General features: G+C 38.8%; 1 protein-coding gene across 3 annotated transcripts; it reads right to left on the reverse strand.

Moving 5' to 3' along the window:
* Window positions 1-26,656, reverse strand: igf1 (insulin-like growth factor 1). Of its 3 annotated transcripts, XM_047389811.1 has the most exons (7): window positions 26,478-26,503; window positions 24,606-24,694; window positions 18,579-18,738; window positions 6,314-6,570; window positions 6,098-6,133; window positions 5,484-5,530; window positions 1-4,591 (listed from the first exon to the last, which is right to left on the reverse strand). In XM_047389811.1, the coding sequence occupies exons 3-7, from the start codon at window positions 18,730-18,732 to the stop codon at window positions 4,540-4,542; spliced, it is 546 nt and encodes a 181-aa protein (XP_047245767.1). In that variant the 5' UTR covers window positions 18,733-18,738; window positions 24,606-24,694; window positions 26,478-26,503; the 3' UTR covers window positions 1-4,539. The 3 variants fall into 3 exon arrangements, with proteins under 3 accessions (XP_047245767.1, XP_047245766.1, XP_047245765.1); XM_047389810.1 differs by lacking the exon at window positions 24,606-24,694 and having other exon boundaries at window positions 26,478-26,656; XM_047389809.1 differs by lacking the exons at window positions 24,606-24,694; window positions 26,478-26,503 and adding an exon at window positions 20,504-20,794.

The following is a 26,656-nucleotide window of genomic DNA, read 5'->3' on the forward strand; positions in this document are numbered from 1 at the left end:
TGATGTTGGCAAGTGGTTTATTCAGCAGGAATGGTGAACAGTTTGTCAGTATTTTTTTCCTACAGAAGGCAATCAAGCACCATAAATAACAGGGCTGTAATCAAACAGTTTCTTGGACAGTGAGCATCAGGAAAATACATTTACTCATTAAACATTTCAGGGAGTCATGAATGACTTGAGTCATTTTTGATTATTTCACAGAAGTGACAGCTTGAAATGTTCGAGTGATTCATAAGCGGATGATTTGAAATTGTTTCTGTGGTTTGCTCTTTAAAATATGCCATATTCACAGAAGGATTTCTGTCTGGTTCATTTGCAGTTTCACTTTATACAACACAAGCGATATTTCAGATACTTAAACATTGTGTTAAACTGCAGTAGAGTTGAGACAACAATTAAATCATGCTAGATTAATATTTTCATGGGTAAAAAGTCTTTGGTATGTACTGTATATCTAAACATCTAGGAAGAACACATTTTCTCCAACTACCTTTTACTTCATCTTACTCACCAGGGCAAAAATAGATATTTTAAAAAGAACATTAAAAACCATTGCAAAAGACTCATACACTTTAATGTTATTTTTTGAAGCTCACGAGCAAGGACCACTTCAATGGGATGCATGCAATTTTTGGAGAAATGTGGTGTTTGAGCTGTGATCCTGCTCCTGAACTTCCAAAATGAAGTCAGATTTTTCTCAATTAATTATTTAAAAACATATCTTATTTGAAAGTGGGAAGATGCAACTTTTGTTAAATTCTAATAAAAATGTAAGAGTTAATTTATCAATGCATAAAAAACTCTAAGGTTGTAATTAAAACAAGCAATTAATTATTTTATTTAATTTGTACTGAAGGATGGGAACTAAGTGAAATCATATCGGTTTACCAAAGTTAATTGAGTGGTCTAGATCCCTAAACTACAGATATTAGGTATATAACCCCTTGATTTGTATGTGTAGTTATGACTAAAAGAAAAAAAATCATTGCTCTAATTGAAATTGATAGACATCTTTCTGGCACAATTAAACCATTTACTTTTAGTGTGGAGTATTTTTGTTTTATAAATAACCTTTAGACTATTATTTGAATATGCAGTGTACTATTTGAAAGAAATTGAAGTTACTTTGGTCAAAAAATATCCAAAGAGGACAGTTTCACTTATGTTTTTTAATAAGCTGTAAAAGATATTCAAGATATGTGTTGCTTTTTAAATCATTTCTTATCTTTGAGGCTGCTAGGGGCAATGTTGATTTACAGTTTACCTAGTATGCCTTATGCTAACATAAGCTAACGTAACTTTTGCGTTATAATTTAAAATAAGCTAATTTAAAATAAGCTAACCAGCTGGAGGGGCTGGCTAGCTTAGCTTAGCTTAGCATGTAGATGTCAAGAAGGAAATAGCTTTTTAGCTGACAAAATATCACAGATAATTTAACCAGTTTTTCAGAATGTATGTGGCTTTTTTTGTTAACAAAACAACACTATAGCTAGCATGCTTTTGGCCAAGTTTAGCTCATGCTAACTGATATGAAAGTATTATTGGTCCTTTGTCACTGTTGACAAAGAAAAGTACTAAACAAATTTGTTCCCAACATATTCAGTTTGCCTTTAGATCAATCTCTAAGAGACCCTGTGATTGTTTTCCTGAAATTTGGGGCTGCTTAGGGCAAATCTATGCTTGAATTTCCCATTGTATGTTTTAGGTTAACATGAGCTAATATACCTGAAACATAAATCTTTGATCCCGTGTTATGTTTGACAAAAAAACCACTAAACAGACGTACTTTTCAATTTTTTGCATTCCCTCATAATCAAGACTAAATTATATTATTGAGTGGAATTTTATTACGTCTCTTGGCTACACATTAGCCATGTTATTATGCAAAAATAATTAAGGAACAAATAATAACAAGAACACTCTCTGAAGTCAGCAATCTAACTGTGGCAGCCCTGACTTCAGTATCCGGTATGGCTGTCACTAAAATAAAACATAGTAAATGTTTCAGATTTAAATCATTTATTTGCACTTCTACTGTTTGGATCACATGAAACTACTGACACACTGTACAACCTCTATTTGTGAAGATGTTCCTTTACTTTACAAGCATGTAATATTGAGAAAAAATACAATGCTTTCATGTTGTGCAGCAAATAGTAGCTAGTGCCAAAAAAATCAGCAATTGACTTGCAACAAGATCACGGTCAACTTGGGTGTGACATTGTTCTGAGATCCGAGCTCTGACTATTAGAAACAAGCAGAATGCAGCATGAGTAAAAAAAAAAGAAAAAAACCTGCAAAGGAGGCAGGTATAAAATAACAAATGTGGACCTATGATGCTCCCTTTTGTCATACAAACCTTTAGCAAAATCTAATGGTTGCTAGAAGATTAAGATTTTTGTTCTATCACGTTAAGTCAGAATGTTCATGTTAGAGTTGCAACTTGGGTTTCCTAGAGGTTTTCAACTGGCCTCAACCATAAAATCCATTATGGCTGCAGTGGTTATTACTGTAGTAATGAAGTACTTTCACTCATACAGTGTACTGTACAATATCTGTTAGTGAACATGTTGCTAGAGGGTTTGAATGGATACACTGTATTTAACTTTTGTAGCTTATGTTAGCTATCCTAGTTGCTGAGAACAACAATAGGCAAATTCTAGGTTTCCCAATTTGTAATCAGTTAAATTAGGGAAAGTTGCATAATCCCACTTTGAGTACTCTTAATAATTGATACTTTGGCTTCCAGGGAGGCATATGCATGCACACACACACTCTGGACAGACAAAAGCCCACCATGACTTTTAACAATCTTAACACAATCAGAAGAATCACAGTTTCCAGTATGTTTGTCAAGACATTTGGCAAAAGGGATTTACATTGAGAAAATAATTTAAGAATAATAGAAAAAAATGCCTTTTGCCTTCTTGGGGCCACAACATTGTCTATTTATTTATCTTTTTTGTTTTATTCTCCATGCATTCACAGAGTTCACGCAGATACATTAACTTGCTTCCGCTTTTGAAACTGCTTACAAATAAAATCACTATTAACATGGTGGCCACAAGGCTGTGCAAAAGGGAAGACCTCCAATGTAAGCCCTGCCATCAGTCTGTCTTAGCCATCTCTTTGCAAGTAACAAACTATAAAATAGCACCATTATACAGTGGATAGGAATTTTAATACAGTTTTGTTATATGAAACCATCATGTACAATGAGTGATAGTAATGCATAGGTTAACATAAAGGGAGTACAGTTTGTTTATACAAAGAGAGAGGAGGCAGAGCCAGATATGAGCCATATTTGGGGCAGTTTCAGGAAGGCCCATATGAAAAATCTGTTTCCTGTCAATTATCATGCAATGACTTCTTAGAACTAGCTTGTTTGCAAAATCTGTGAAGGTGATCTTGACCCTTGGTCATATCTGGATTATTTTTATATTTACTGTGGCTGCTTTGTGAGAGTAATTGTGTACTGATCCAATTCTGCATCTCCCCGTCAGACATTGGTTGGCAATATTTATCAGTTTATTCTGCATGACTTCCCAGTGGACTTTGAAACGGATGCTGTGTTGTTTGGTTGTACTCTTGTCATTGCATCAAATTAAATAATCCTATCCAAAAGTATTAGGATTTTATGTTTTTGCCTCCCTTAAATAATAACAGTTCAGGGAATGATAAGTAGTTTAATACAACTTTAATGTGCCTTGCAACAGAATTGATAACTCTTTTAAAAAAGGCAATGCTTTGTCATGTTGCGAACACAAACATCACTTTATTTTACTGGGATTTTAAGTAACAGAATTACACAAAGTACTGCACAATTGAGAAGTGAAAGAAAAACGATGCAAGGTTTTTAAAAATGTATTTAAACAAAAACTACACCTCAATAAAATCTGTCCACAAAAACTGACAGGCCTGGAAATGCCTCTGGAGGAGCTGCAGAGATGGATGTAGCTAAATATAAGGAAATCAATACAGCCAAATCTACATTGGTATGATTAAAAAAAACAAATTCATGTATTAGAATGACACAGTCAAAGTCCAGACCTAAATCTAATAAATATATGTGGCAAAACTTGAAAATGGATGTTCATAGGTGCTCTCCATATAATTTGAGCTTAAGGTGTTTTACAAAGAAGAATAGGCCTGTAGATGTGCAACGCAGACACATACTCCATTGCAGTGAGAGACTGATCACAATGCACAATAAACATAGTTATTTAAAAAAATTCAGAAAACCATATAGCTTTTCTTCTTTACAATCATGAGATATTTTGTGGTGGTCTATAACACAAAATCCCAATAAAAAAACATTGAAGTCTCTGGTTTTAAAGTGTCAAAATGCAAAACATGGTATGGTCAGTTTTGCAAAGCATTGTAAAGGGCCATTGTTCCAACATTTTTAGTCTTCTGCTTTAGTCTCTGAGTTGGCTCATTTAAGAACACATCTTTTACTGATCCTAACAAATTACTTTCAAAAACTGTGACTCAAGATTCATGATTTGTAGCAAGCATTTTAAACTCAAACTGAAACATTTATCTGGATGTAGCAGGGCCTTTCGCAATCAGATCTGGAATGAGTGGTGTCCTGTGAAAAGTACACAGACAACAAACATATTGGCTGGTTGTCACTATTTGATTAATCCACTCATTTATGCCAGATGAACTTTGAATCCACTGACTAACCTATTTCTGACATTTAAACAAGCAATGAAGTCAAAAATCTCAGGTTAATTCCCTGCATTAAAAAAGAGTAAAAGCTGAAGTCCCTTTTTTTACCAAAAGCTACAAATTCTGCTTCAGCCCTTGTTATAGAAGTAGATGGTGGACCCAGCCCTCAACACTTAAAGTGAGGATCCTTAAAAAGGATTTGGTTGCTCTCGAACCCTCTAGCCACTCCACTTAACAGGGATTTAAATGGGCCTCAGGGTGAAATTACCAACAGCAATGTTTAACAGTCTGAAAATAAACCACATGGTCTTGGTCTTCAAGATAAACAACATATCCACAGTAATGCATGGTGCATAAAAACAAACTCCGAAGATAAAATTTAATTTGAACAGGGATAGTAACTGCTATATGTGACAGTGACAAAATACTCAGAAGAGTGAAAAAGATGTGACCACTTATTACTGTTTGGGTGATGTTCCCACCTTTTCTGGAGCCAAGGAAGGGGGTTGTTGCAGCTTAATCATGGAGGTATAGCAAGCTCTTATTGTGTCTTAGCAGCTAAACTAGTCGTTTAAATTGAGTTAACAAAGGATTCCTCCCGATATGGAATGGTGCAGTGTTTAAGATGATCACAAGTACCCTCATCCAACCTTTAAACACAAATTATCTCATTTTTTAAAGCTTTTAGGATTTTGAGCATCCTTTTGTTCTGTTTTACAGTGAACCATTCCACAGGGGGTACCAGGTAAGGCCGCTCCCTTCTCTCTTCCAAAGCTGTTGTCCATTCGCTGCTTCCCTACATTCTGTACCTTTTGCCCCCGGAGCTGCCTCGACTTGAGTTTTTCGGATGGACCTCCTGCAACACAAAAAGAAACACATCTTAGAGATCACTGCCAATGAAAGTTGGGTCTGTGGTTATAGCACTCCAGGGCTTTAGAAAGTGCTGAAATGACAACTAACATATTTTTCTGTAGTGTTTTAGGATGAGCACTTAGAGCCAATGGTATTAGTATATTTATAATACTATTTCCAAAAAATTTATGATCCATCCATTGACGGTAAGAAAAAAACATTCACAAGTGGAAAGCATTTAAAACAGCTGCAAATCTCCAAGAGTGGTGGTTCAAGCGAATTCACCCCAAGGTCAAACCATAAAATGTTTAGAGAAACCTATAAGACCCATCTCAAACTCAAAGGGCCTCAGTTCGTTTGTTAACTGCTAAAGTTCATGACAGCACAATTAAAAAAAGAGTTGTCCCAGCAAAGTACGGGGTTTCAGCATGACCCCAGAAACTAACCTCACACGTCAGTTAATGTTGCAGCTAATTGGTTTATTCTTCCCAAATCACTTTACAAATACATGAATTGAGGTAGAAGACATTGACATTGAGACAGCTTTAGATGTGATTAGATGAATCCATACCTTGAAGGATGGATGACTATGTCCAGATGAAGGTCTCTGTTGGAGCAAAATAAAGCCATTTAAGTTTGATTTATTTGTGACAGACCTCTCAAAGTAACAAAGGTCATTTGGCCTTTAGCAAGATATTTGTTTTTTTTATGATTTTCAGGATTTATTCTTCGCATTCATTAATCTGAACCACAAGTGTAGAGTGTATATGTGGAGTAATGTGCTCACCTTCTTGTTTTTTGTCTTGTCTGGCTGCTGTGCTGCCCTGCGCTCTGTGCCCTTGTCCACTTTATGTCCCGGGTTACTGACCTTGGGTGTTCTCGGCACATCTGTGTGGCGCTGTGCACGAACAGAGCGTGATGACTTGCTAGTTTTGGCAGGTGCACAGTACATCTCCAGGCGCCGCAGCTCACAGCTCTGGAAGCAGCACTCATCCACAATGCCATGTGATCGCCTTGCACTGGGCCCATAGCCTGTTGGCTTATCTGTTTGGAGAATAGAAGAAACTTGTACCCATGGTTGCTCTAACAAAGTAACTATGCCATCAAGACAGAAAGCATCAGGTATTTTCATTGTTAACATGATAAAAATGACTCCTATGTCAATCTGTTGGACTGAGACTTGGCTTAAAACCAAAAGTGACATCTAGGCATTTTAGATTGTTTTACAAGGGTTACATTCAAATACGTGAGCAGAATTACACCAAACTCAAACTCTTTTTAACTGTAATAATTTTATATGACTAATAGACTTCCTGGAGAGTGAAAGCAACCATCAAAGCAGGGTTTAATGTTATTAAAAAGTTTTTTTCCTCCACAGATTTTACATCTAGAGGAACAACTCAAAGATTTAAATAAAGTACGTATTGTTGGAGTTTAAAGAAGGTACTTATTACTAAGGTCTATTTATTTAATCTTAACTTTGTACTGGATAATAGATTTTAGTTGGTTATATCACAAGAATTTATCAATACCATTAATTCATCTAAAACGTTAAAGGGTCCTCTAAATGATTTATTTCTTAACTGTTCCATGTTGAAAAGTTAAGATCCATTTTTTTGCAGCATGTCTGGGTTGTTCCAAAAGGGGGTTTGTCTGTAAAGGAAAATTGAAGATCTATTTATTTTGACGTATTCCCATCAGGCTGTCAGAGATGTGCTGATATTGATGCTTTTGAAACAGCTGTGCTGCTTAGTTAAACGGCTGATAAATGGTTTGTTCAGTTTCTATCCATAGTCTGACTACATAGTCTGATGGTTTTTTCCAAGTCCATTTAAATTACATTGTAATGCATGTACCAGGTAATTTTTATAAAAGTTTGTAAGTTCTGATCCCTCTAAACATTCAACTTTTTGTAAAGCTTTTAAACGTATGCGTGGAGGTTTAGATGTTCATAAAAGATTTGATATAATAGAATCTAAGTTTTTCAACCAATTCTTTGGTGGTTTAACTGGAAGAGTTTGTTTTAGGGAGGATGTTGTCCCAATGTTGTTGGACATAATAATAAACTGCAATAGCTGTGCAGACATAGCAAAGATTCAGTCCAGCTTCTATAAATCAAATTGTGTTCTCCTTTATTGTGCTGGCAGTTTTTCAAACCTTATGCTTGTAGTAAAGCAGCGATAATAGTCAGTTCACAAGTTTAATTTTCCTGATATATGAACCAACCTAATGACATTAAATTCCTGCAAGTAAAATTTACAGCATTTAACACTACACACAGTGGACCAAATTTGGCAGCTGCATATTGGAGAATGTCCTATTCAGCCATTTTTTGGCTCTGTTAATTTTTTTCTTTAGCCCTCTGAGTCCGATCCACCTACAGAAACATCTAGGACTCTCTGTTCATTCACATATTCATTTGGAAAAAGCACCCTTTAGAGCCATTGAGATGCATACATAAGCAAAGAAAAGCTATGAAAATGTTTTGACTTAAAATTTATTAGGCTATTTGAAGGTAATGTTTTTTCTTGATGACTGCATAAGCCTGCTGCAGTGACGCCAGAACTCATTCCGTCTTCTTACTCAAAGACGATGCTTTTTATTGGAAAAACTGAGACCCTCCATTTAGAATTCCCAGTTCCTTTGGTAACAAGGAAAAGGTTGGGAAGAGATGGGCTTTTCCCTGTGACCAAATGAAATAATAATAATTTAATATGGCATTTACAAGGAGGAAATGCCTCTCTCTCTCTCTCAGAGTTAATAGCTCTTGGCTCTGAAGCCTGCCAGCCCTGACAAAGTGCATTAACTCCTGCTCTGTGTTCGCCTTGTTCTGACAATGTTGCTTGGACAGAGGGCAGCTTTCATTCAGAAACAGAAGCATCTTTCTCTTCTGAATTAAGAAAGAAACATGGTGGAAGATAACAGAGACGTGAATGAGATAGAGGAGATGAGGTTTTGTGGATGATGACTTACTCATTGCAGTTGAATTATTTATAAAGCAAGAAAACCAAATTATCTAGATATATAACTTCTAAATGAAACCTCTAATTTGACTGACGTACCATTACAGACTATTGCAAGCCAAAAGCAAGGATCTGTATCCGCTTGTTTGGCCTGATTTCCAACCCCTCCCTTTTAAAAAGTAGAAGAAAAGGCTTAATTAACACCTGGTGTTATTACAAAAAATAATGTGCCACCCTGCTGCACAAACAGCTGGAAGGGAAAGAAAATCAACTGGTTGTAACTTTGGATAGTCGGGGAAAAACATTCATGAAGTATTCACCTCTAAAGGCTTGGTTTTAAAGGTTTTTACACTAATCATTAATTACACTAATCCCTCATAAACAATAACTTCTGTTCCAGGACTGCTCTCAAAAAAACTAGTTACTTGCATTAGTTTTATACCTCCCTTGGTTAAGTTGCAACTTGGTTCATCGTCTTCTTATGATCAAGAGACATTTTTTTGTTTTGGCATGTGACGGGGTTAGCATGTAGGGTTCAATGACTGGCACAAAAAGCTGAGTTTTACTGCTTTTTATGGTTCATAGCTTCTTGGAGCTAACCCACTGTTCTAACCCATAAGGTGGCCGGCGTTTCTAACGACTGGGCAGGGATGATGAAATAAGTGTACCATAAGTCCCTCCCCAAAAAATGTTTTGGGTAAATGCAATAATTCTGTGCCAAAACCAAGAAATCTGATGCAAGGTACTAGTTGCTTCCCAAATGTGTGCATTGCATAAATGTCATGAAATGTCAAGGGATTGAGGGCCTTAGAGTTCTAATTGGGGACTGAAACTGAAGATCATGGAATGGCTGATAATTGGAAACACAAAAATAAGACCAACTGAGCGTTTTTCGCTTGAAAAGACATCAATATGTCTGCAGACATACAGGTACATCTCAGTGAATTGAAATATCATTATGGTTCAAAGCTTCATAAAACATACATTTAGATTCTCAGAAAATTACTACATAACTGCTAACTTGAAAGTTGTCCAGCAGACAGTTATTGTTGCCCTTCAACAACGATGGAAAGCCACAGCAGGTGCTGTGTCCAAGCATATTCTTAGAAGGTTGAGTGGAAGGAAAAAGTGTGGTAGAAAAAGTACACACACAAAATGGATAACCTCAGCCTTGAGAAGGTGGTGAAGCAAAGCTCATTCAATAGTTTGGGGGAGAGTCACAAAGCAAGCCAACAGGCTTGAACTGAACCCCACAGAGAATCCATGGAGAACTGTCAAGAGAAAGATAAGAGAAACCAAAGCCAATAATGTAGATGACTTGAAGGGGGCTATTAAAGCAATATAGGCTTCTTTAACACCTCAGCTGAGCCATATGCTGATCTCCTGCAATTAATGCAGTAATTCATGCAAAAGGTACAAAAGTACATGCACTCAAAATGTTTGAGTGCATGTACTGCACAATACATGGGAATACTTTTCAATAGGCCGACATCTTTACATAATTTCTTATTTAATATTCTAATACCTTTTTACTAATACAAATTGCACTTATCCTTGCTCAAAGCCAGCTAATAGCCTATATAGTTAAATGTCTCCATGGCACGTCAGCTGAGACCAAATATTGTTTCATATCTGCAGTGGCAGATTCCACTTAAATTTATTTTCATAAAAACAATGTTTCCCTTTTCACCTCCCAAACAAACAGGGTAATTTAGGGGGAAACTCTGGTACATTAATTAGGTTGTATGTACAAAACTGCATTGGCTAAATGTCTAAACCTTTGCATTGATGGTCAAAGGTTGTCGGTGAAATATTAAGTTCACAGTGATAGGGACACAAAAGGAAACAGAAAGCATTTATACTCCACGAGGAGAAAGACTGATATGCTGCAGGTGGGTGGAGTTAACTAACAAGGATCAGGTGCGTCAAGTAGACCAAGACAACAGGACATTACCTGAAACAAATCAGATTTTTTACTAACACAGTCAAGATGTTACATAATTATATCACAGAATTGGAGTAACCCACCGCAAAACATTCTTTTTTAACAGAATTTGAGAAATAAAAAACTCTGAGGTTGTTTGTTAGGTTATCTTTAGTCATGCTCTTATTAATAATATGGGTTTGACATCTTTTGTTCAACGCTCCGTCTTGTTGGAAAATATTGGTCTGATAAAATCTGGTAAAAGGAAGACCAGGAGAGTTCCAGAGTCTGGGGGGGCCACTGAACAGAAAGGTCATTTTGCTTTCAGCTTAGCACGATGGACCAACGAACCACAGGGTATCAAGGATCTTCCTGGGACGTATGGATGCAGAAGTCCTCAGATGTAACCAGATGTAACCCTTCCATGGAAAGCTATCCAAGGCATTAGAAAATCCTAAGATGTACTTTAAAATAAACCAGCAGCCAGTCCAGTTGCATCAAGATTGGAGTCACATGGGAAAACTTGGATGATTTTGTCACAAGCCTGGCAGCAGCACTGTCAGCATCTTGCAACCCTTCTAGGGAGGTTTGCTAATGAGGTGTAGAATGCATTTCAGGAATTCAAACATTATGAAACTGAAGCATAAATAATTATTTACAGTTCAGAACTTAAAACAGTGGAGTTTAGTTTGCCTATATTTCTCAGATGAAAGAAACAGGAACAAACCAGAAACTTAAAACACACATCCAAAACCAGAGTCAAAAGTTATGCCAAGGTTCCTAATATGGGATTTTGCCAAAGTACCAAGAGGTCAAAGGGACTCCTTGATCACAGACATTACACATATGGATGCGTTTTGTGAGTTGTAGACACTTCCTGACTATGATCTCTAGCCTTTCCCATTTTAAAGAATGGACTATGTACCTGAAACCAGAATTTAGGGATTATTAAATAAAAGCTTCTCAACACTTTGATGCTTCTGTTGGATTTTGTTGGTTCACAGTTCTTATAGTCAGTACAGGGGACAATAAGTATGATAACGGGTTGAAATGAAATAACTACTATGAAATATTTTTTTCTCTGCAATGAAAAAATGTCATCAGGGGTTAGTTGTTAATGCCCTAAATATAAATTTATTTTAGGGCTTTTAAGCCATCTTTAGCAATTGCCACTAAACATGGAGGGTGGTGTAATTATATGTTTAAGTAATCCGACCATTAATAGTCCTACATTCGTGTTTTTCTTCATGAAGGTTGGACACAAGGAGACTGGTTTACACCGGCGGAGCTAGAAATGTGAAAGCTGTGTTAAAATGTCCTGAGCACCAGCTCCACCTGATGTACAGGTCTAAATGCAGAGGACTGACTGTCCTCTACATGAGGCACTTCTTTGTTTGCTGAGCCGTGATTCCCCGAGGGCTTTAGAGACTTTTTGGTTCAGGTCTCTTGTTGGGGGGGGGGGGGACACCTTTTTTCTTGGTGTTGAAAAGGACACAGAAGGCTTTTCTTCTGATGCTTTCTCGTGTTTGAGCTCAGTGTATAGTGATGGAGGGAGGGAGGGGGTGTCCTGATCTTCCTGTAATCCACATAATCCCCTGCTGCCGAGGGACGAGGCCTTGTTGTGCGTGTTTGAGTGGGAGCGTGGGCGCGTGTGCGACTGTGACGTACTGTTTACACATTCTACTTTTCTGGAGCTTAAGTGAAATTGACAGGGCTGAATACTGAATAGGAACGTTCATTAATGGCTGCTGAAAGTAATTTTTTCCTCCAATCCTGCAACCCAAAATAACTTAGAAGACAAAAAGTTCCCAGCCCAAAACGTTCAGTTATCTCATCCTGTGACTCATAAGGGGTTATGTATTATTCATTTTGAAGATGTCCCATTCTAAATTTAGGATGCCTGAATATTTTAGTATGACCTAAAAGTTACTGATTCCACAGAGCTACTTGGAGCTTACACTTAAGCCAAAAAAGGCCTTATAAACTATTTGATTCAGAAAATGAACATCCCAGTGAAATCACTGTACAGTTCTGCCTAGTAAAGTACTCAGAAGACAAGCCAGGATTCCTAGGTCAGGCTAATATTTGGAAAAATTGACTCGGATCTTGAGATGAAGAGTGCTACTTTACTGGCTGCTTGCTTAAGGTGGATAAGGCAGGGCTGGGAGGGACAGAAAGCCCGTTATTGTTTCAAGCCTGTTCCTGAACCCATTATCAATCAGAGGGCTGCCAAGTTCAACAAGCCTGGGAGAAGAGTTCAGGGAAAGGAGCAATGCAGACGGGATCCAGACGGCCTCTCCGGATATTTCACACAGAGGAGAAAAAAAAAATGAGAGAGAAACCGAGGAAGACAGCAAGTGGCATATTTTCCGAGGAACAGCACCCTGCTGCTAAAACCTCATCGTTTTCATTGAAAAAAAAAGGTCTGAGTGTGCATGAAAACACACCTCCTCTTCAGCAGGAAAGACAAATACATTAGCCTCACAATGAGGAGGTCAGGACTCGCTGAAGAAGTGTAATTGTGCATGAGGATTCATATCACTAAACACTTTGTTAGGTGCACTTGTTCGATTGCTCATTAACGCAAAAAATAAATCAGCCAATCACATGGCAACAAGTTAAAGCATCTAGACATGGTGAAAACGACTTACTAAGATTCAGAGCGCCAGAATAGGAGTGTTTTATCCACCACCATCCTTTGGCTTTGTCAAGACTGGTCCAAACAGAGAAAATATTGGTACAACATGATAGTAAAGTAACAGCAGATCAAAGAACCACTTGTTACAACCAAAGTATCAGGAATGACATCTCTGAACAGCCTACTGATCTGCGTATCGGTGTATGAATGTGTGAGCGTTAGTGAGTGCGATTGGGTGAATGTGGCTCTAGTGTAAAGCGCTTTGAGTGGTCTGTATGACTGGAAAGGCACTATATATATTCAGTCCATTTACCATAAGAGCGGAAAACCAGGGCTACACTTCAGAAATTTGGGATGTAGTTGAACAGGAGACTTCCATCATGGATGTGCAGCTGAGAAATTGCAGCAACTGAGTAATGCTATCATGTCAACATGAACCAATATCTCTGACGAATGTTTCTCACACCTTCCTGAATCTACGCGCTGAAGAATTAACACAATTCTGAAGACAAAAGAGGATCCAACTTTGTAGCGAATAAAATGGTGGTGAGTGTATATTGTTCTAGGTTGCCTTGCCTAATTAAATATTTCCAGTACAGTGCAAAAGTCTACTGGTCATCCCAAGCTGTTTCCATGAAGCCAGAGTTTCTTGTAATTGTTTAAAATTAAATCAAAGTCTTTGGAAATGGAGAAACCATTTCTTGTATGTGAAATTCTGGAAAGTGATTTGAGGTGTAAGCTTTTAAAAAACCCTGAAGATAATAAAGTTGGACAGGAAATAGGATGTTTGCACCAACGTTGGACCGTTTCTTAAAGTTATGACTTTGAAATGCAGTTTTTTTTTGTTGCCATTGCAGTTATTTTGTACGACCCTTTTTTAAGTATTTAAGCAAACTGCACCATAGAGTCATCGTTGGACAAGGACTGAACCGAAGATGAGTAAGAAAGCAGCAAAGTATAGAGAAAAACTCTCAAAGAACAAAAAGAAGAATGGATGGAAAATTGGTGAATTTTCAGACAATATCCAGACCTGAAACTTTGCAGTTGCTTGGTGAGTCTCCAAAAGTTGTGGGTTTAGGCAAAGAAATGGTAAGTCTCAGAAAATGGCAGAGTAGGGTAAACAGTGAACATCAGCAAGGTGCACGGTGACCTAACAACTGGACAGCTGATATTAGATAAGTCTGTACAAGTTGCATTGTGCAATGCATTAGCATTAGTAGCAACAGCAGTGGGATTAACACAACAGGTTAAGCAATACTAAGATTGATTTACGTCTCTTTCTGAGAATAGACATTATCAAGATTTCCTCCGCCATCGCCATGCTTGCTGTTGTCTAAAAATTTCCTCTGAATTCAGAAGCTAACTCAGAACTGCCCTCTTGTGGTTACATTGCCTAACAACCATCCCAATTTAATAGACTCGTTGAAAGGCTGAGAAGTGAGGCTTGTCGTTTGATGGGCCTGAAGTAGAAGATGTGGTTCGTCCATTATGAAATGGAACACCCAGTTCATACAGTTGCATTTCTGTTTCAATCCAGTTTACTTGCATTTTGTATCCATGTACTTAACCACTGCATACTGGTTTAATTCTCTTTGTAGTTCAACATTGTATTTAAATATTGATCTAATTATCATAAAAATGCTCTTGTTTCACACATAATTCATTTTAATTGTATTGTATTTTCTTAGAATATCTTATTGCACTCTGTTTTCATTGACAATCGTTCTAATCCTTATTAAGGCCAGTCGACTCTGACAAACCAAAAGTAATCTAAACAACTTACTACCAGTAGACCAGAGTAGCCTCTAGTTGAGAGACTACCAAAAACTGTTGTGGTCTAATAGAAAAATCACAGTAGAAACCAAATATCCACCTGTTGGTCCATTTACGCACAGCGTAAGCGCTATAGCACAGCTTGCAACTGCAGGAATCTAGAAAAAAAGAGGCTGTTTACAACTTGCCTGGATTATTTAAAACCGGTTTATCATTTCGGAGACCATCTATTGCAGAGAATAGGTTTGGTAGTTTAGAAATTGTGGAGTCCAATTGCATCTAATGGCGAAATTGCAATCCTATTCAGAGATTAAATGAGAATTTCAAATGCAGGCCACAATAAGCTTGCAATCACAAAACAGAGATACTACTAAAAACGTTGTAAGCTGTGGCACTGTTACAGAGCAGAATATAAAATAAAAAAATAACACAGCAGAAACTAAATGTCCCCTGTTGTTATTGTCTTGTTGCAATGCTAGCATAGTTAGCTGTTACAGGAAATAAGAAAAGAAGCAACTTCCGAGGCATCTGGTTTTTTATTAAATGTTATTGTTTCTTGCAGTGTTAGGACCATTTTGGAGGATGATTACTGTTTGGAGTGTAATAGGTAGTACAAAGTCCAATATATGGTGAATACAATATAGTGAGCTGGTGAACATTTCCACTACAGACCCTGTTTAGATGCTAGCTGGAGTGTAGCTAGCTATTAACTGGAGATGACATCAGTTCAATTCAGGTAATTGAGATAGCGCGAATTCATCTCAAGGCAATTGACGAGCCAGACAGACAGAATTGTACAGAAATCTGTGAAGAGACCAACCTGCAGCACAGCCATGTGTAACATGAAGACAGAAAAGTACCAACTCAAAAGTAGTAGGGTTGTTTATTAGCAGGTAATTATTTTTTGCAATGTCAGAAATGAAGCCAGAAGATAAGTACTGTAAGGAATTTAATCAGAAGTTTTTAATGCTGGTGTTTCTATTTTGTTTTTTTGTATAGTGAAAAGAATAAAAGTGAATTACTACCAGGAGTACAGTTGGTTAAGGCCTGCAGAGATTACCAACAACATTGTAAGCTGTGGACTTTGCCTTAACTGTGATTCATAGTCTTCATCCCATTAATCATATGCTGATGGTGTTTATATGAAGGGAAGTCTGAGAAAACCATAAACAGCAGCTCTCTATTAATCATCTGCAGAAACAATGTTGGTATTTAATAAGCAGATACTTTATGCTGCATTACTTTAGGCCTGTGCCCAGCAGGCTGCTTGTGAGAGAAAAAACAAATAAATACAGTTTTCTTGATAACACAAGAAAACGCTGTTTAATATGTAAGAAACATTAGCATTTTCTGGACTGTGTCAATGAGCTGCTGCAGAAGCATTTCTTCATTTGTTATGGCAATAAAATGTGTTAATCTGTTCTTCAAGTTTTGAGAAACTCTCCCCTTTCTTCAGAATACAGTAGCTACCACTACTGTAATGCCTCTACTTGGTTGTGGGCTGCAGCCCCCCTTTTGGCTCCCAGTTTTCCATCAGTCACCAGGTTCTCGTGTATTTTCAAACCATTCCTGGTTCAGCCTAAGGTGAAAGCAATCAATAACTGGAAAAGAGAAGAACTAAAAACGTGCTATAGATGCTGATCTCCCTGAGAAATGTTATATCTTCTTCTCCTTTTCTGCTTGAAACTGGCAGCTGACAAAGTCTACCACATGTGGAAAATCTTTCATAAGTTTGGGACAGAACCAAACCATTTATAATGGATTGTTAAGTCAAAACTGCACATGAGTCATAGGGACAAGTTCCTCAACAGAACAGGGTTTTGTTGGAGATATGATTCTCGCTCAAGACATTAAATTCAAATTAAACCTAATTGTTGGAGGGATGCCGAAGAAATGTAAATGATGTGCATAAACTTTTACCTGCAGCTAATGCACAGAAAACTGCATCCTATTACATGTTCTGGGAAGCTGGGAACACTGTAACAATACTGATTTAATGCAAAAATGCCCATAACTCTTCAGAACCACTTATTTTAATGTTTAAATTGGGATATTATGTGATAGAACAATAGAAAGGAGTGTATGCTGCATGTGTAAAGTGTGGTAAAATGATAGTTTGATGTATCTGTTTTCAGCCCCCTTTAATCTGATTCCCCTAAAATTGAATAAATGACTGAAGAGTCAGGCCCCAGAGGTTTGTTAGAGAACATTAGTGAACAAACAGCCTCACTAAGACAGAGGAACATAGCAGACAGGTCAGGGAGAAAGATGCGGAGGGGTTCAAAGCAGGATATGAAACAAAATGTCAAGCTCATCATCTGAGAATAGAAAGAGTACTGCGCAACTGCAAACCTACCAAGACATGGCTGTCCACCAAAGCTGACAGGCTGGACAAGGAGAGTGTTAATCAGGAAAGTACCTAAGAGGTCCCTTGTAACTCTGGAGGAGCTGCAGAGATCCACAACTCAGGAAGGTGAATCTGTTAGTCACAAGGTTTAAATGTGTGGCCTTTACTGAGCGGCAAGAATGCTTGCTGCAGGCAAAATGCTGCATGGCAGTAAAAGGACACTGAATCTTACTCTGAAAATACTATCCTCATCATGAAACATGGTGGCAGCAGCATCATGCTGTGGGGATTCTTCTCTCCAGCCAAGACACAAAGGCTGGTCAGAGTTGGTGGGAAGGGTCAGTTCACGCTTGTATGAGGCCCAAAGCAGAATTGTATCTAACCCCCACTTCCAGCCAAAACCCATCACTATTATTCATTGTTCGATTGGCCTGGGAAGTCAGAGCTCAGATCTTGGGATGAAATGTGTTGTTGCAAGTGGTGAGACCAGTAAAAACTGTTGTGGTGGTACCTACTTTAGCATAGCGATGGCAGCATCATGCTGTGGGATGCTTTTCTTCAGAATGGAATCTAAAGCCAATGAGAGTTGAGGCGAGGATGGATGGAGTTAAATACAGAGTAATCACAGAAGAAAACCCTGCAAAAGACTTGAGGCTGAGGTGGCGATTCACCTTTCAGCAGGACACACAGCCAGAGCAACAATGGAGTGGTTTGAATTAATGCATATTCATTGGCCCAGTCAATGCACAGACCTAAATCCTTTCGATTCACAGATGCTGCCAATCCAAACTGACTGAGCTTGAGTTATTTTGTAAAGAAGATTAGGCAAAAATGTTAGCCTTTAGATGTGCAAAGCTGGAAGATGCAGCTACAATGCAAACAAAACACTGGAAACCATGTATTGTTTACCTTGACCATCATGCACTGTTTGTGTTGGTTTATAACATGCAAAAAACAATGGAGTTTTGTGGTTGTTAAAAAAATCTGGAAGCTTTAGGGGCATAAATACTTTCGTAAGGTACTTTAATCCAACCTACGCTGCCCTATTTTACTAAAATTCTTGGGATGTTTTTTCTTGTCTGATGGAAAAAAAGGAATAACTTTATAACATCCAGCTGTTCCTTTTTCTTTCAGCTTGTCAAATTCCACTAAAAGCCCCTTTTCTGAGAAATTAACCAACAACAATAATCACCAAACATTGAACCATATATTATCTCTGTTGGAGCCAAACAGTTGGACTGTAGCAGTAAAAGTAAAAAGGAGTCAACTAAAGAAGAAACCTTAATGCAGGGAAAGTCAAGAGAAGATGCCAAACTGGCTGCTGTTTTATTTATGAGCCTCCTGGAGGTGGAGAGCTCTGAGACCCACACAGCCAGCCTTTATGAATAAATAAAAAGGTGCACTTACTGAAATAAAAGCCCCTCTCTCCGCAGACAAACTGCAGCGTGTCGACCAGCTCCGCCCCGCACAGGGTCTCTGGGCCCGCCCCTGTTGCTGTCGGAGTCAGGGTGAGGATGCACAGCAGTAGTGAGAGGGTGTGGCTACAGGAGATACAGCACATCGCACCCTGTGTATAGACAGAGAGGGAGAGCTTAAATGTGTTCACTGATGGAGAAGGAGTTACAGTTACTCACCAGCTGAATTAACATGCTTGACATTGATGCAGTTGTTTGGAGAGAAAATATTTGTTCAGCTAAAAAAAAAAAAAAACTCAGATCTTCAAAACTGACTGCAAGCTTTAAAATGTTGCAAATATTAATGGAAAGTTAGGTGGAAGGAAAAATCTTGGCAGAAAATGGTGCACAGGCAACAGGGATAACCACAGCCTTGAGAGGATTGGTGTTTGGTGTGAATGCACAAGGTGTGGACAACAGTTGGAATCGATGCTTCTATAGTCACTACACAGACTATCCAAGACATGGGCTGCAACTGTTGGAATGCCACTCCTTAACCAGAGGCAACAATAGAAGTGTGTCACCTAGGAAATAGACTAAAAGGACTGCACTGTTGCTCAAAGGTCAAAAGTCTTCTTTTCAGATGTAAGTGGTTTTTGCATTTGGTTTAGAAAACAAGGTCATTATGCATGTCATTAATAATGCAAACATGTACACTATATTACAATATCATCAAAAAGCTAATTTATTTCAGAAATTCAATTTAAAAAAGAAAAGAAAAGAAGAAAAGCCTCTTAAGGCTGTGGTTATCCCTTTTGTTTCTACACCTTTCTCTACCAAAGTTTTTCCTTCCACTAAACGTTCCATTTATATGTATGAAAACATTACTGTGTGAACAACTAGCTTTCTTGGCAATAACTCTGTGGCTTACTCTGCTTGGTCAGCAATGCCATAAAATGACATGTCTGTATTAAAAATTCATGTCTTAACTTGCAGTAAACAAAATTTTAGGTGGGAATAAGCACCATTTGAGTTAAATTACTGATATAACAAACTTTTCCATAATATGCTAATTTATTTAAATGCATTTGTTTGCATAAATAAATAAATGGGGGTCCAGCAGATTTGTGGGCAATGTCACCCCATCCCCCCCAGTAGCGCCACTGGTAATTTGCCCTAATGCTGCAGTGTCCAAATTAAAAACACGTTCCCCCTTTTATCACCCTATACTTCAGCCAACATATAGCAATGAGTTAGCAACAATCCACATTAATCACGAACTTTCATTCATCATATATATCATTAACAAGCGGGCCACCGTCTCCCTTTGCCAAAGCTGTCAGCGCGTTATTACGCACGAAAATTGCTGCGAAATTCAGAAATAACGGATGCAGACAAGAGCCGCCAGGGGATCTTTCCGATCCAAAATGCTTGATGGAAAAGAGTTATCCCGCCAAAGCCAGCGGAGAGAGCGGAGTGGGCCAAAATGTGCATAATAAAAACGAATAAATTCATCCACATCAGAACCGCACACCCCTAAACGCCCTGGAGCGCTTCAGATTAAGCTTTCCCTCTGTTCTACGGTGAAATATTGAAGCTTTAATAACGCACACTCAGCAGTAATTAAGGTGAAAGTTTTAGCTTTCTGGTACAAAATAGTGCATTACGCATGGAGACGCAGAGGATCCGTGCAAATTCAGGCAAAGCTTTCAAAAATGCACAATAATCAATTAATGCAAAAACGTGTTAATTCCAAGTCACTATTCTGCAAAAACACATAAAAATGCATGCAAACTGAATTAGAACTATAAAAACGTTGCTAAATCCACGTTTAACAAGCGTTTAAAAAGCTCTTGAACATACTGATTCAGTCTAAACTCAGAAGGATGCTGAGCGCAAGCAGGGAGCAAGGTGACAGTGTAAAATCAGCCAAGTTACCTTGAGGACATCACATAAATGCCACTGAGAGGAAGCAGCGCTAGACATCACCGCGGATCTCCGCAAAAAGACAAAGCCCGGCGAAAATGAGCAACTTGTTTGAAGTCATTAAAAAATAAATCGGGGGAAGAAAGAGGACGAGATGCGGGGCAATGTCACATCTCAATATCCCCACGTTGTTCCATTGCGCAGGCTCGTTTTGGAGAAGTGAGATTTAGCGAACAGGAGACGGATTTAGAGAGAAAATCCCTCACATTTATCTACATTACACAGACATTTTCAACAGGAAACAGCTGGGGCAGCGTTTGCCTCCTCCTCGTTCTAAGTTATTCATTAAGGATTTGGGGCACATGGTCAAATAACGTCATTTCTCCCCTTTTTTTAATTCTTTCAGTGAACGGGATGGAGTCTTGATCTTATTCAGACTTGGTTAGACACCAACAGCAGCAGCACCACACAGAACACCAGGTTCTGTTTTATCCCCTGGAAACTCAGGAGTAGGAAGTAAAAGACAAACCAGAGAAGATAGTTAGACTTTTATTGATTGTGCGCAATTTGATGCCACAAAATTCAGCAGCAAGGTCCTCTCACAAGATAACTCAATGATAATATACGAATGTTGCAACAATAAAGAAGAAAAAAATAAGTGTTGCTCTTTTAACTTTGTGCCACAAGATGATTTTCAGCTTCTGTGCTCTTTGTCACTGTGATTTCTACCTCTGTGTACCCTTCTGTTCTCTCTGATTTTCAGTCAGTAATAACTGTTCTTCTAAGAAATTATGCTTATTATGGGATAAATGATAATCTCTACCAGCTAGAGGCTGAAAATATTGTCTGTCTTCTTTTTTGCATCATACCTGAAAGCTCAGTCAGATTAGACAGAGACCATTTGTAAACAAGGATTTTAAAATCTTGGTAAAGATTTTCAAACAGATTTTGGCCTGGACTTTGACTGTGCCATTCCCACACATGAAAACACTTTAAACTGCCTATATGTGTAGGTTTGTGTCCTTCTGAAAGGTGGATCTCCACCCTAGTCTCTAGTCTTTTGCAGCATCTTGTAGGTTTTGCTGTAAAGCCCCATCCATCTTCTTCTTAACAGACTAGCTTCCATGTCTCTGCTGAAGAAAAGCAATCCCACAGCATGTTGCTGCCACCTCCATAAATCAGTTCAGTAAAGGAAAAATAACATTTATGCATGCTTTAACTGACACTGGCGTACTTTCAACATCTGTGCTTTTTAGGTTTCTGAATGTACAACTCTTTTTGTAGGGGGACAGCCTTATTCCTTGCAGCTCAGAACCACGCTGTGCACCGAGCACCGTCTGTTTGCCTCCCCTGGTGGATTGCGTCATTGACAGGAACTGCCTGTTCTAACATGGAATACAATAAGGATGTTCTTCCGATCTGAAGGGCAAAGCTGCTTTCCCTATGACCTTGCTAGCATCCAGTCAGCAATATGATAAAATACTTAAAAGGCTACATCTCTGTTGATCTTGATTTTACTGTCGCTGCAGTCTGGCAGTGTACTGTAAATGATGAGCTTGCTCAGTATGCAGAAAGTTGCTGATGAAGAGGAGCAGAAAGGGTGAGTGGGAGAGAGCTGACCTTACCATCCCCTGCTTCTGTAATGCCTTGTTATCTGAACTGTCTCAGCGCCAAGTTTTTTCCTCACTCCTTCTCTTTTTTCTTTGATTGCAAGACTTCTGAACCCACTCACCACCACCTCCAGTCGCCCCACACCCCCCACAGCTTTGTCTTTGGAAACGTCCGCCTCAGTGAACTCAATGACCAGGGAAAGACTTAATTTCACTCCCCTCTAGTGTTGGAAGGAGACGCTAATTACTAGAATAGGGATAGCATTTTTCCAAGATGAATAATACCACGGATTTATTATAGATGAACAAAAATGTTTAAACATTTGAAACCATCTTTTAGCTCTTCATAGTTTGCTTCCAATGACCAAGACTTCTGCACTACCTTTCAAAGGTATTTTAAACTATTTTTCAGAGTGTTTGAAGATCCTTTTGGGACTTTAGCCGCTTTTTGCCACAATTGTTTTGCCAACCCTGATAACAACTGCAAGAATAAATCAATAAGTGTCAGGTCTACCAAACTGTCAACAACAGATAAAATAGGGTCAAAGTCATGGCTTTAAAAACCAGGAGGAAAAAGACAACAAAGACCTGTCCCTGACTTGCAAGTTGCATCACCCTTCAGTTTATTATTTACTTTATGCTAACGTCTCAGCTATTATCTCTTAGGAATCACCTCCACATTGGGCTATAGGCAGGGTATACCCTGGGCAGACAACCAAGCACCACCTAAAAGCAATTTAAAGTGACAGTAAGATTACAGGTTAACTCTGCCCTGGAAGACCATCATTGTCTTAGCTATGGTCAGGTTTTAATGTCCAGGAGGAAAACCCACACATCCCTTTCTCCAGTGGCAGAGCTGAAGCAAGAGATTGGGGGTCTCTTCCTTGTGCTAGAAAACCCTTCAAAGAAAGGTGCCCAAGAGGCATCCTAATCAGATGTGATCCACCTCCACTGACTCCTTTCGATGCAGAGGAGCAACACCTCCATCTCCCCTCAGTGTGAATGATTGAGTACTTAACTGCAGAGGAAACCCTTTTTAAGCAGCCTGTATGCGGTGTTGTTCTTTCGGTCCTGATCCATATCTCATGATCATAGATAAGGGAGAGAATGAAACCCCTGGGCAAATTTTCTTTCCATGTAAAATTATAATATTGCCTTCCATCTAAAGATTGTGGAAATGTGGTTGAAAGATAGAAATACGTTTATAAAAAGACATCTATTGATATCTTATTGTATTTGAAAAGTGGTTGGGGTTGATCAAATGGGCTAATCAAAAGTGACTGTTTCTCTTTGTTTGGGCTGTGGGACCTATGGGTTGAAAAAGTCCAACTTGAAGTGAGTCCGGAACCTGCTTTGGGGTCTCCTACTAGTTGAATAGGCCCAGAAAACCTCTAGAAGAAGGAGCTCCACAGGCATCCTGATCAGATGTTTGCACCACCTTAACTGACTCCCGTCATTGTCGAGAAGCAATGATTTTACATTTAGCTCTCAATGGAGGACAGAGCTTCTGACCTCATGAACCTGTTTCCGGAATCAAATTCTTTCCCTCGTGATCCGTATCTCATGACCACAGCTAAGTGTCTAGTCGTAAATGGATTGGAAAATCAAGAGCTTTGGTTTTAGAATCAGATGTCTAGACAGACCAAAGGAACACCCATATGAAAGGCAATGCCGTACTCCATCAATTGTGAGTAAGACTCAAAGATACTACAACTCCTCCGGTCTAGACAAAGACTCGCCCTTGACCTGGAGACCTGGAGCAGTCCATCTTTTTCTGGCCAAAAACCATGATCTTAAGAGTTTAGAGAAGAACATGCAACTCCAAACAGAAATGACAGAGATTTGAAGTCCCAGGCATTACTACCAGCTTCCAATCCACCATGGACTGGTTCTTTGCAAGGTTTCTGGTTCATGCCTTGAATTTAGGAGCCTTTTTTTTTATCCCTGGTTGGTTTATAAGCAATGACTTCTCTGAAAGTTATCTGGCTCTGGACTTATAAGAAAAAAAAAAGTCAATGGAAAAATCTTTAAAGACCAAACATGTTTGAGAAGGATTATATGCAGCATCTCTGTTCTAAAACAGATTCATGACTAATAGATAAGGAAACTGTCTTATACTGTTTCCTTATGGAGTAAACTTATACAAAGCAAAATTCTTGGTTTCAAATAGAGTTATATCACCTCATTTGGAACAGCGTTTACATGTTAACACAAGGCGATCCAAAAAAACTTATGTTTTTTTTTTCTGCAGTGTTAACAGCATCCCTTTGCATCTCCGCTGCCAAACAAATGTCCGAGTAAGCGGCGCGCACTCACACAGGAAACAGAGAGCAGTACTGAATACAAATGAAAGGATGAAAGAACGAAGGCTGAAAACTGAGATAAAGCTTTAGTGAAACTTGTGTGAACTGGAGAAGGAGGACAGCATATGGGGGGAGTTCAGGGCTGGTACCCAATATAGGAGGGGCTGACGCACACAAACAGGTTCACTTAAGGACACTCACTTGACTTGGAGAGCAAACCTTGTCTTTTCTGTTGATATTTTGTTGAGTTTTTCCTTCTCAGTTGTCAATTTTCCTGCTTATCCTATTGACTAAAACAAAAAAAGAAAAGCAAAAACAATGAATGAGGGGTATCCATCGCATGAGACTGAATGGGTAATTTCTGATGTTTTAGCTTCCCAAACAGGGTGGGTAAGTCTGTGTGTGGTATTGTTAGCTCACATTGTTATCAAAGCCCCCTTGTGTCCTGTACATGTTTCATATGGAAGAAATAAAGGTGCGTCATGGAGCAAATGCACAGAATGGGGGGCTTGTTTTGATACGCTGTCTTTCCACTGTAACATTTAGGGGTCACAGGATTTTGGCAAAAAGAAAGGAAAATCTGTGGTGCCTGCTGATGATCAAAACCCACATTTTCAGAAACTGTTAACTGTTTGTGGCGAGGCTTTCAACAAGCTAAACTTTGAGGCTGCACCACCCTATTTTACTGGTGATGAAAACAAAAGCAGCGTGGACTGGATTTAATGAAACTGTAGGCCTTTCTGTGTGGCTCAACTTACAGCAACTGTATGTTGACAGTACTGATTAACAGTAACAATACAACTAAATCAGACCAAAGCTGTGGTGAAATCCCATTGAAAGCTGAGTTTTCAAATGCATCTCCGGAAAAACTTGAAGGAAGAAGACAAACATACCAGCTGCTGTTAAAATATACAATAGAAAAGTGCTGAATGTCCTTTAACTATTTGTTTACAGGCCTGGAGTGTCTTCCCAGAAAACCACCAAAGGAAAGTGCCCACGAGCCATCCTAAGCAGATGCCCAAACCACCTCGGCTACATCCTCTTCAATGCGGAGGAGCAGGCAGCTCTTCTCCAAGCTCCTCATCCTATCTTTAAGGCTAAATACAACCAGCCAATAAAGAAAGCTCTTTGCAGTCGCTTATATTTGAGATCTCATTCTTTCAGTCATGATCCATTTCACATCGCTTTCGGTGTGGGTTGGAGAGTAGACGGTTTAGTCTACGTCAAGAGCTTCGCTTTTTGGCTCAACTTTTTCCTCACCATGACGGACAAGAGCAATGCCCACATTACTGCAGCCAGTGCCCAATTCGTCTATCCATCTCTTACTCTATCCTTACTCCTCTAGGAACCAGGTCATGAGTCTTCTTGGGATCGGCCAAACAAATAAGCCCCTCAGCAGCCCTGCAAAGATAACAATCTGGTCCACTATTGGACTGTTTGGATGGCCAGGACGAAAGCTACAATGCTCCTGCTAAGCCCCATGTAGCTTTATACAAGCAGCTGAAAAAATTCATATTAACTTCAAACCTTTACATTTTTTCCCCCACTGCTTGTTGAAAAGCTACCTGGGGTTCAGCAGAAACATTTTGTGATTGTCTTCAGGCTGGCAAACAGTTGGCCAGTGGACTAGACTGGGACGTTATCTGGTTAAATAAAAATAAAATAAAAAATCTCTACCTTAGCAGACCTATGGGATTATGGCAGTTTTGTTGTCTGTTCTACATGTGTTTTGTTGTTTCTCTTCTGGCCCGGAGTCTGTGATGTGTGCAATTAAGGGTTATCCTGTCCTCCTTTACCCAAAGAAGGAGCTGTGTAGATACTTGTTGTTTTTTTAAATAGTGCTATAATGAATTTTAACATTTAACCTACTGAGACCTGTGAAGTCTGAGATTGAGCAATTTGCTTTTGTAGAGTCCAATAATGCACAATTTATCAGGACATCTACAACTTAAACGTTTTTCTTTCAAAAACAACATTTCTCTCTGTAGAAAGAGGGACTTCAGTTTACAAAAAAAAAATAAAATCATCTGAAACTGATGAAGCAACAATGGCTTTCCTTAAATCATTACTTACGTCTGTCTGTCCTGGCATAGTGGTTTAATCAGGATGTTCACACTCGTTGGTGATCAGTTAATCAGGTGCATTTTACGAGCAGCACCTGGCTGTTCCTTTCCCTCTTAAATCCACTGGAAACAGAAAGGCTGCATTTAGTTTTTTACAAGCAGCTTTTCCATTTTGGCTTCATTGTTTTC

This window comes from Girardinichthys multiradiatus, chromosome 17 (genome assembly GCF_021462225.1).
Source record: "Girardinichthys multiradiatus isolate DD_20200921_A chromosome 17, DD_fGirMul_XY1, whole genome shotgun sequence".
NCBI classification, from domain to species: domain Eukaryota; kingdom Metazoa; phylum Chordata; class Actinopteri; order Cyprinodontiformes; family Goodeidae; genus Girardinichthys; species Girardinichthys multiradiatus.